The sequence below is a fragment of the Triticum aestivum genome, chromosome 5B (assembly GCF_018294505.1).
Source record: "Triticum aestivum cultivar Chinese Spring chromosome 5B, IWGSC CS RefSeq v2.1, whole genome shotgun sequence".
Classification (NCBI taxonomy): domain Eukaryota; kingdom Viridiplantae; phylum Streptophyta; class Magnoliopsida; order Poales; family Poaceae; genus Triticum; species Triticum aestivum.
The window spans coordinates 95,396,277-95,407,538 of record NC_057807.1 but is presented as its reverse complement, the minus strand read 5'-3'; the positions used below and the strand labels follow the sequence as shown (position 1 = coordinate 95,407,538).

At 49.9% G+C, this 11,262-nt stretch overlaps 2 protein-coding genes across 2 annotated transcripts; one reads left to right on the top strand and one right to left on the bottom strand.

Moving 5' to 3' along the window:
* Nucleotides 1–497: 497 nt before the first annotated feature.
* Nucleotides 498–2,608, bottom strand: LOC123115770 (cytochrome P450 81Q32). Its single transcript, XM_044536862.1, has 2 exons — nucleotides 1,335–2,608; nucleotides 498–1,222 (listed from the first exon to the last, which is right to left on the bottom strand). The coding sequence occupies exons 1-2, from the start codon at nucleotides 2,247–2,249 to the stop codon at nucleotides 605–607; spliced, it is 1,533 nt and encodes a 510-aa protein (XP_044392797.1). The 5' UTR covers nucleotides 2,250–2,608; the 3' UTR covers nucleotides 498–604.
* Nucleotides 2,609–6,421: 3,813 nt separating this feature from the next.
* Nucleotides 6,422–10,414, top strand: LOC123115769 (cytochrome P450 81Q32). Its single transcript, XM_044536861.1, has 2 exons — nucleotides 6,422–7,357; nucleotides 9,710–10,414. Exons 1-2 carry the CDS (start codon nucleotides 6,434–6,436, stop codon nucleotides 10,340–10,342), a joined length of 1,557 nt encoding a protein of 518 aa, XP_044392796.1. The 5' UTR covers nucleotides 6,422–6,433; the 3' UTR covers nucleotides 10,343–10,414.
* The last annotated feature ends 848 nt before the right edge of the window (nucleotides 10,415–11,262 follow it).

Genomic DNA, 11,262 nt, shown 5'->3' with positions numbered 1-11,262 from the left:
CATCTTAGGGTTCAGGGGTGGGGGCGGTGGTGGACGGCGATGGTGGGGGGCGGTGGCGCACTTCGCCGGAGAAAAAAATCCATCACGGGAGGGGCTAGAGCGATGGCCGGGGGCGGCGGCTAGACTGGCGGTGGGGGGCAGTTTCGGGGAGGGCGGGACGGCAAGGCGGTCGCGGGAGCACCGCCGGCACGTTTGGTGGTGTGGGAGGGGAGGAAGAAGGTTCAGACACCACACAATCATCATCCAACGCTTCACAAATCGACTGACCCTAACTGAAAAAGTCAGTCGACTAATGTGGTGCCTCTCCCAAGATTTTTCTGCGGCTAGAAACTCAAGTTCTGTATGACCGTGACCATTTCTTAACTTGCATGATGTTGTAGGGCTACCGCTTTTGTAAAATTTGTTTGTTAATTTTGCTAGCGCTTTCATGGGTAATGCGTTACTGCATTACTTGTCATATCGAACTGGTTTTAGCCTTTTGCGCGTCATTGATTCACTGAAAAATAAATTGGTTGTAATGTTCTAAAGAAATCACTGGCAACAGTGCACCATTGCTAAACAATTTTAATCCAGCTTCTTCTATTTCTTCAGAAACCTGTCTCCTTCAAGTGGAAGCAGAGAGCACGCTCTTGACAAACTCCCGGGGCCGGCAGACAGTCGCCAACGGCGTCGCCATTGGCATTGTCAGCCCGCCACCTTCGGCCATGTCGATGGCGTCGCCTTCAGCAACATCCCACTCAAAGCACTGCACGAGTGCTGCCACAGTCAAGCTGACAAGGCGCATCGCCAGCGCCTCCCCGGGGCATCGCCTCCGGCCAAGCCCGAACGGCAGCATGGGCGTGGTGACCGCGTCTCTGTCCAAGAACCGCTCCGGCCTGAACTCCTCTGGCGTATCCCAGATTTTGACGTCCCGGTGGATCGCCCATGCGTTCACGAGGATCATCGTGCCGCGCTGGACATGAAAGCCACCCACCGTGAAGTCCTCCATGGCCTCGTGCGCAGGGATGATTGGGCCGACGGGGCAGAGCCGAAGAGTCTCCTTGATAACGCACTGCAGGTAAGGTAGGTTGGTGATGTCTGACTCCTCAACCAGTCGGCCCATGCCGACGTTGGCGTCTATCTCAGCCCTCGCCTTCCGCATCACCTCTGGGTGCTTCAGAAGCAGCGCCATCGCCCACTCGGTGGTCAGTGCCGATGTGTCCGTGCCGGCGGTGAGCAGTACCTGAATGTCAGCATAGCATAGCAACCATGTTGTCACAGTCTCACTCTCACAAATCGCGAAAATGGCACACATCGTGGTGCTGAAGGCAGTACATGCTAATGCCAGTACTCACCAAGACGATGCCTTTGACGACGGTGTCAGTGTAATACCCAGGATCAGCTGCTTGGTGCTCCATGAGTACGTCGATTACGCCCTTCTTCTCCACGTCTCGGGCATCGGCATTGTGCGTTCGCCGATGGCCATCGATGAGGGCACCGACGAACGCGTCACGCCTTGTCTGCAGGCTTACAAGCGCCGCCTCGACGCCGCGGAGACGGTCGACCCACCGCAGCGCCGGGAAGAAGTCCCCGATGCTGGGCGCGCCGCTCACCGCAAACGTCTCCTCGACGATCTCCTGAATCCTGCGCACGTCGCCGGCAAGCCGGCGCGCGGTGAGCGCGCGCAGCATCACGTTAAGCACCAGCTCGAAGAGCCTGGGCCGGAGGGTAACAATCCCACCCCCGGCGCTAGCGCTGGCGTCGTGGAGTAGGCTCTGGACGAGGGACGCGACCTCGGCGCGGCGGTCACCGGCGAGCGCGGCGAGGCGGGAGGTCGAGAAGAGCTCGACGGCGAGGAACCGGCGCAGGCCGCGCCAGTGGCCCCCGTGGGAGGCCCACACGACGGTGGTGCGCCCGTACCCTAGGTGCTCCGCGGCGAGCATCCGCGGCCGGCCCGCCAGCGCGGCGTCGTGCGCCGTGAAGCACTCCTCGGCCGCCGCGTAGGTGGACACGACCAGCGCCCGGCGCGCGCCCAGCCGCAGCGACAGAAGCGGCGCCGCCCCGGCGAGCGCGGCCAGCGAGCGGTGCAGCGGCTTCTTGAGCAGGTGCAGGTGACCGAGCAGCGGGAGCGACGGCGGGCTCGGCGCGCTGCTGCTCCCATCCCCCCACCGTCGCCTCAGCTGAAAAAAGACGGCGACGACACCGGCGACGAGGAGGAGTAGGAGCAGGAAGACGCCGCCGCTGGCCATTCCCTCCGTGGTGGCGGCCATGGCACGTAGTAGTGCTAGGCAGTCAGAGACACAGCGAGTGTTATGGTAGAGATTTGTAGTAGTAGCCCTGAAGTGGTCAAGTGGAGGATCACTGGCACGTAAGTTCGTACGTATGTATGGGGATTGGGAAGGATCCCATGCCTGCGGGAAGGGAATCGTCTGCACATGCGTGGACAAACCAGCTGCTGGTTTACTTTCATGGCTCGGTAAAGCGCCACGGTTACTAGTCTTATTGGATAGTTCTTTTTTTTTTCTTTTAAAAAAACTAGTCTGATTGGCTGTAGAATCACTTTTCTTCTCTTTGGAGATGCCGCAGAGCAAAACGTCTTGGACTCATCTCCTTTTGAGGGGTACTCATCTGATTGGATTGGCCGCTAGAGTTAACCTCCGTCGGGCTAACTAGCTAGGCGGAGCTGACTGTCTTTGCGGCATCGTATATCTGGTGGCAACGGTGCTAGTTTGTGAAGGATGAGACTCTCTAATCGCCTGATCCTGATCGTACCAGTACTGGACACAAACTTTATAAGAGCAACGACTCCCAATCAACCATTTCGAAAGCGTGATCACGTGTGGAAGAGACCGCCTCAGGGTTTAGTTAAGATCAACGTGGACGCCGCATTTCATCATGGCACGCAATCGGGTGCCACACGAGCTGTCGCGCGTGATGATAAGGGGAATTTTCTGGCTGCAGCTAATTGGTTTTTATCACATGTTAACAATGTCGATTGTGCAGAACTAAGTGATATTCGTAACGGGCTCTATCTACCAACAAATGTTGGAGGTAAGAGTGATTGTTGAATCAGATAATACATTTGCGGTACAGACCTTGAACCAGCATGAGGACTACTTCGCCCTTGAAGTTGTGATGGTAAGGGAATGCCATTACCTTGCTAATGAGTCTGGGAAAGTTTCGTACGATCGTTGCTTCCGTGAAGCAGATGAGATAGCAGATTATTTAGCAACGCTTTGCTTTAGTTCTAGAGCTTCTTCACTTTGGGATATCAACCCTCTTGACTCTATTTCTCATATGCTTGCAAATGACCTATCTATTATTTGGGAAATAAAGTTGTATTATTGTCAAATGAAAAAAAAAAACTAGCTAGGGGCCATCTCAAAGAGCAAAAAACTAGCTACGGGCCAATCCTATATGACGCCCGCGTGCGTCATATAGGCGTGGCTTTGCTGACACGAACACCAGCATGGGCCGGTCCATTCGATGGTCACGCATTGTGTTCTGGCTTCGTTTGTTCGTTTCACTTTTTTGTGTATGTGTTTTTAGTTTTAGTTTTCTGTCTTGGTTTTTTTCTTTGCTTTTCCTATTTTCCTTTTATTTTTACATATTTGTATTTCTGTTTTATTATTTTAGGTTTTCTTTATTTTATAGTTACACCGTAAGTGAATTTTTTATTCAAATGCATGCTGACTTTTTTTAATATATGTTGAACATTTTTAAAAATACTCACTGAACATTTTTTGATATACAATGAAATTTTTTTATATAAATTTAATATTCTTCATATATAATGATCTTTTTAATTATATGAAGCACATTTTTGTTTATAGACACAGAATATTTTTAATATGGGTGCTAGTTTTTTTTCAGTGATTTCTTTATATATGAAAAATACTGAACAAATTTCTTTTTTTATTTTGTTAGTAGGTATGTAAATATCTAGCTACTAAAAACAACAACCTTTTTTGTAAAAAAATGAAGGAAAACTTATAAAAAAACTAATCACGGGGCAGATTGGAAACCCCAATTGTTCTGGCTTCAGCGAAGCCACATGTATCCGACGCACGTGGGTTGCGACAAGGAGCTCTCCTAACTAGGCTAGGTTGTTGCTTCCTATTCAAGGTTTATAGCGCCACTTCTAGTTATATCTGTGGAGGGCACACACCCCTTCGATTATATTGCGCCAACCCATATGGCACATCTTTGCGGGGAGCTCTCCCAGTTATGGGAAGCTTCCCATCCCACCCCTCAAAAAAAGTTATGTGAAGCTTCCCAACCAGGTTTTTGGGAAGCTTCTAGCGTGGTTTTCTTCTTCTTATTTCTGAGTTTTCTGGACCTAGTTTTGCTCAGATTTTTTATTTTTTGTTAAATTTTTTAAATTCTTAATTTTTTATTATAATTTGTGAACCCTTTGAAAAATTTGTGAACATTTTTAAAATGTGTGAAATTTCTTTAAATTCATGAGCCTTTACGGAAACCATGAACTAATTTTTAATCCACATTTGTTTTTCAAAATATGCAAACTTTTCTCAAATTCACAAACTTTGTTTTTCAAAGGGATTCAAATCCGCATTTCTTTTCAAAATACTGATTTTTTTCAATTTTTTTGAACTTTCTTAAAATTTAGGAAAATTTTCCAAGTCCATGATTTTGATTAAATTTTGTGTTTTTAACGAATTTTTCTAGGTTTGTTTTTCTTAAAAGTTAATCGTTGACTGGTTATCGAGCGAGTGACCGAAGGAGACCTATGACCGAGCAACCTGTTTCTGTTACCTTGTTGGGCCAGGCCCAGGCGAGAGAGTGCGTTACGCCAGGTGGAGAATCGGTGTTAACAGCGCCGTATATGAGCTCTCGGCTAGGTTGGTGCAACAAGAATTACCGGCACAACAATGTTTTGGGAAAGATGATATGTATAAAGCCTAGTAACAGCCCCCCCCCCCCCCCCCACGGTTGTTTCTAGTAAGATGCCACTTGTGGCCAATCCTATTTGCCGCCCGTAGGTGGCAACTACTCGAGGCGTTCCCGCCCAACTAGTCGAGGTTGTTATCTTCTATTTAAGGCTTATAGTATCAGGAAGTGTATGAATGAATCCAGGTACATATGAACCTACTTTGGAAAATACATTTTGAAATGCCAAAAATTTCTGGAAAAAGGTGCACACGTACATCTTCATATTCTATGTGCGTGCAGAAAGTTTCATGTAAAAACAACTCCTTTTGTGGCTTGTGCAACAAAGGAAAAACTTTGTGTCGCGGAACGCTATTTAGAAGCACTATTTTTCTTGCGGAGACAAAATAAAAATACTTTTTTCACAAAACTTTGTGCTGCGGGCATATTTTTGCAAACATGTATGCACGAAATTTTGTTTTGAATTTTTTGACATTACAAAACGCATTTGGAATATATTTTAAAAAGCGGGTTCGTATGTACCCGGGTTCAGGACGTGCTGACTCTTATAGCACCACTTCTAATTATATCGATGCAAGGTGCACACCTCTTTGATCGTATTTGGCGAACCTATAAGGCACGACTTCGCGGGAAGCACTCCTAATTATGGGAATCTTCCCAACCCAGTTTTGGGAAAATTTTAGTGTGGTTTGTTCTTCTTTTGACTTTTCTGGACCGGGTTTTGTTCAGTTTTTTTTCATTTTTCTTCTTTTATTTTATCTTCTTAAATCAATATGTTTTCAAATACGTGAAACTTTTTAATTTTTTGTGAACTTTTTTCCAAATTCATGTTTTCAATATTTTTCTAATCCATAGTTTGTATTTTTTCTAATTTGTGAACTCTTTGAAAAATTTATGAACATTTTAAAAAAATGTGAGAAATTTCTACAAATTAGTGAACCTTTTTTCCAAACCGGCGAACTTTTTCAAATCCATGAGCTTTTTGAATACATGAATTTTTTTCAAAATCCGCAAACTTTTCTTAATTTCACAAACTTTGTTTTTAAGATAAGATGTATGAACTTTTTTCAAATCCGCATTTCTTTTCAAAATCCATACGTTTTTTTAACTTTCAAACTTTCTATGTTCGTGAGCTCTTTTGAAATTTATGAACTTTTGGCTCAAATGCTCACTTTCAGTTTCGTGAAGAGATGAGGCAGAAAAGGTAGAAAGCGATGTGTGAGCCTCAGAAGGCGCGTGCGTCGTGGGAGGCGACCGGCACAACGCTTGGCCGGTCGGGAGTATAGAATCGTTTACCTTAAGTTTTAGACAATTTTAAGAAGTGTAACTATCCACCCGCAAGAAAAAGAAATAACTGTAACTATCCAATTTCTTTGGATAGGCTGAAGTTGTGGAGTGGATTAGTCCCAACACACTCCAATAAAAATAAGAGTTTCCCATGAAAACGAAGCATCAATCATGGGTGGTCCATGGTTACATAAGCCTTCAGGAAAACCAAGACATTGTTGAGCTCCTCCATGCTAAGCACAAAGGTACTTTACAAATGGAGATTTCGCTCACGCATGCCTTCCTTGTAGCTTCTCTTCTCCTCCTCTTGTATTTCTTCTCCTCTCCTCGCAAGGACCTTAATGGACATGGCCATCTCAAGAGTATCCCAAGCCCTCCCGCCCTCCCCGTCATCGGCCACCTCCACCTCCTCAAGAAGCCGCTGCACCGCTCCCTCTCCGCGCTCGCTGCCCGCTACGGCGGTGGCCGCGACGGCGTTGGTCTCCTCAGCCTTCGGTTCGGCGCGCGGCCGGTCCTCCTCGTCTCCTCCGCGGCCATCGCCGAGGAGTGCTTCACCGTCCACGACGTCGCGATGGCGGATCGCCCCGGGCTCGCGTCGCGGCGGCTCCTGACGGACGAGTGCCCCAGCATCGCCTTGTCTAACTACGGCTCTCTCTGGCGCGACCTCCGCCGCATCGTCACCGTGCACGCGCTCTCCGCGCACCGCCTCTCGCTGACGTCTGCCGTGCGCGCGACCGAGATACGCGCCATGGTAAAGCGCCTCTACGAGCGCGGCGGAGCCGGCGCCGGCGCCACGCCGGTAAGCGTGAGGGCGACGGCGTACGAGTTCGTGGTCAACGTGATCATGGCCATGGTCTCTGGGAGGCGCATGGCGGAGGAGGACGTGCGCTGGTTCATGGCGTTGACGGAGGCTGGTTTAGCGGCGGCGGGATCGGCCAACCTCCAGGACTTCCTGCCGGTGCTGCGGCTGCTGGATTTCGGGAGGACGAGGAGAAGTCTCGCCGGCATCGCCAAGGAGCGCCGTGACTTTGGCCAGCGGCTCATCGACGAGTACAGGCGGCTCAACCCCCGTGGCGAGGAGACGTCGTCGGCGCCCAGGACGTTGCTCGGCGACGTGCTCCAGCAGCAGGAGCGGTCGCCGGAGTCGTACCCCGACGTGGTCATCCGCACCCTCTGCATGGTGAGTTGATACGCCAAAGTCGCATGCGTCAGGTAGTTGGTACACTGACTAAATGATTTTTTTTCTTTCGAACACGACACGGCCGGCTGTGTAGTGTACGTGAGCGTACCTGCTACCAGCATGCATCTCATCGCGGGTGGGCTGGAAGGAGACCTACTAACTAATTAATGTGAATTAGCAAATTATTAGTAACTGGTGACAGTGATCCAGTACGTTTGTTTAAGCACGGTGAAACCAATCATACAAATTTTAAAAAGTGGGTGCAGTTCTAGTTCACAGAGTGTGCCACTTGTAATAATTTGTTAATGAGAACAAGTAATTAATCTGACGTGTACGGTGTATAACATTGCCCATTTGCTTGGCTAACGTCGAACGACAATAAGCTAGTGTATGCTGTAGCGAGCAAGAAACTAATGTCGATGGCTATGATCCACTCATCATGAAACTTCTCTAATTAGCTAGTATAGCACAACTATTGTTAACATATAAATTGCTAATTGATCTAGTTGAGTTGACGATATGCAACTAATTGATTGGTTGCAGAGAGAGCCTTGGCTCAGTGGTTGGGTATGTGGTTGTGCAATCCAACGACTCGAGTTCAATTCTCGGAATTGACAGGTGATGCACAGGGGTTTTCTCCCGTTTATTGAGGATCAAGCTTGATGTGTGGTGGAACCACTCATCAAGAAATATCTTGATACTCATTTAAAAAATTTTGAGGACCATGTTTATCTTGATACTCATACTAAAATGGCCGTATGCATCTTTAGTTGGTGCAGATGCCGGGAAGTGAAAATCTCCCCATTTTAAGGTGGGGAGCAGGCAGTAGAGTAATTGCCACAGACCACGACTTGGAGCAGGCAGTAGAGTAATTCCCCCGTCCCCCGTGCCGCTCCCGCGAGCGGCCCGGGCGGAACCCTAGATCGCCGCTGCCGCTCCCCTTTCTCGCCTTCCTTCTCCCTCGGCGGCGGCGGGGCTCCCTTCCCCATCGCGAGGCTCATGGGCGGGGCGGGACGGCCGGCCCTCGCGGTGGCGCTTGGCTCGGTGGCAGGTCGGGCCGCCGGCGGATCTGGGCGGGGCTCCCCTGCTTGGTGGCAGCGGCGTGGTCTGCGCGGGGTGGCGAGCGCGCGGGCTCCTCCTCGTCCCGATCTGATGGCGCCGCGGTGGCGTCGGTGCTCGGGCGTGCGGCGGGGTCCGCGAGGGTGGTCGGCGCGCGTCTTCCTCGCCGATCTGATGGCTCCATGGTGGCGCCAGTGCTCGGGCGGTTGGCTTCGTCAGGCGGTGGCGGCCGCCGGGCTCTCGACGGCGCTCCGGCGTGTGCAGGCGGCGGCAGTTCCTGTGCGCGGTCGGCGGCTCCACCTCTGACCCGGACGGCGCGGGGGATGGCGGCGACCCGGCGTGGCCGACGATCTGGATGCGGTGGTGCCGGCGGCTCGCTGATATGCCGGTACTCCAGGGTTTGCCTGGTGGTACTGGTGGTGACGGCGGCCCGGGCACGAGAGTTGGATCCCTTCGAGCGGATCTGGGTGAAAACTTGCCTTCGTCTCCTGCTAAGGCCGGCGGTGGCGGCGCTATCTGCGTCGTTTCCTTCTTGAAGGCATTGCCGTGGAGAAGTTTAAGGCCACTCTCTGCTACTTCCGGGGGAAACCCTAGACCGGATGATCGGATGACGGCGGCTCTGGTGTCGTTCCTTCCTTGGGGGCGTCATTCTTGGAGGTACACACATGATCGAGGGACCAGAGTACGAATTCTTTGGTGGAGCGGTGCTTCATCCTACACTCTAATGGCGCCGGATCTTGACGGCGTGGCGCAGTGCAGATTCGGAGTTTGCTGTGGGAGGATGGACTCACGCAGTAGGACGACGCTGTCGGGCGTCGTGGTTGCGTCGATGGCAGAGAGACCTGTCACGGTACATGCAACGGTACAACTCTGAAGATGGATTGGTGGCAGGTGGCTGCGGCGGCCTCATACCCGGCAGGCGTTCTGGTTGAGGAGTGCGCCGGACTGGTAGGTGCCCCATACCCGGCAGGCGTCCTGGTTGGGACCTCAGGTCCTAGATGTTTAGGTTTGGCTGCGATGTCTGTTTGGTATTAGGCACAGACTATCTGCGCCCCTTCATCGATTGGATAGGTGTAGCGACAGTTGTTGCTTAGACGGTGGCTTTAGTCTTACTGTTGTATGGCTTTGTACGGTCTTGTGAGAATAATTAATAAAGTGGCCGCATGCATCGCCCAGATGCAGAGGCCGGAGATCATCCTCTTTTCTAGAAAAAACTAATTGCTTGGTTAGATAATTTTTGCAGTTTTGTAAAATTTGTGAAATTACTAATCTTATTTCAACTTTGGTGCATAGAGCATGCTACAAGCAGGAGCGGACACATCATCTAGCGCGATTGAGTGGGCGATGGCACTTCTGCTCAATAACCCAGACGTGCTGGCCAAGGCGAAGACTGAGATCGACACCGTCGTGGGCACGTCTCGCCTGATCCAGGAGAGTGACCTGGAAGTGCTCCCTTACCTCCGATGCATCATCACTGAGACCCTCCGACTATACCCTCTCGCACCCAACCTCGTACCGCATGAGGCGTCGCGTGACTGCACAGTCACTAGTGGGCAATACATCATTGCACGTGGAACCATGGTGTTAGTCGACGTGTACTCCATACAACGGGACCCTGCCTCGTGGGATGATCCAGACATGTTCATGCCAGAGAGGTTCGTGGGTGGCAATGTTTGTGAACAAGGTGGAAAGCGAATGATGATGCCGTTTGGGATGGGTCGGCGAAAGTGCCCCGGCGAGGGACTCACTTGGAGGATGGTGGGAGTAGCTTTGGCGGGGATGTTGCAATGCTTCGAGTGGGGACGGGTGGGAGAGAAGGTGGTGGACATGAGCGAGGGTTCCGGGCTCACCATGCACATGTCTGTGCAGCTAGTTGCAGTGTGCCGACCCCGTCAAGATATGGATGTCATGCTCAAGAGCCTTTAGAAGTGTGCTCCTTAAGCGTTGTGAGTTGATACACTTGCAAGGGTAGCGAAGCAACATCCCTCACTACTTTGTACTCTCTCCATTTGACAAATAAGTGACCTTTTGAACATTGACATATTCTTCAAGATGTAACTTTACCACTAACTTCTACTACCAGTCCCTGGCATAGTGCGAGTCCTGGGGCGCCGTCTCCTCATAGAATCGATCCAAAGCCATAAAGTTTTGTGATCCGAGTTATGGTTAATTAATTATAGCATGTGCAAGTTTTTTAGTTTTTTCTAAAATTAAATATATATAAACCGGCCGATTCTAAGTAGTAGCCCAACTAAACGCACCAAGGCGAAGCATTGCTAAAATTAACATTACAACATATAACCATCTCATACATAAACTCATTAGTAGGAAGAAGGCTATACCACATCATATGCAACCGTGCAAAACCAAGTTAGACATGTTCTAATCGGTTTGGCAAATTTTAATTACGTGGCCTCTAGGGTTTCCGGCTAACATTAGCTACCTACGCACAACATTAAGGCGATAATTCTTGTTGCTAGATTAACTTTTGGTTGTGTGTGAAAGAAGATACTTATTTAAAAATCTCGTCCCCCACACTAAACTTCGTCAAATACGCGTGACACCCTAGAAGATCGTTCATCTTCATTGCCCTCTTGCGTATGCTAGGGTTCACTATTCTTGACTATGATGAAGTCCAAGGAACTGTTAGCAGATCGTCGACAGCCAGAGCCGATTGATTGTCGGAACCTTGTAAAAACGACATCATGCCGTTAATGAACTGAACCGGAGTAACACTCAAGAGAAGCATAACAAGAACATCAAACCCTCACATCCACATGTGATCTAGATCGAAACCTACATCTACTCATAGAACCACTCATGATGCCACTGTTGGGAAACGTAGT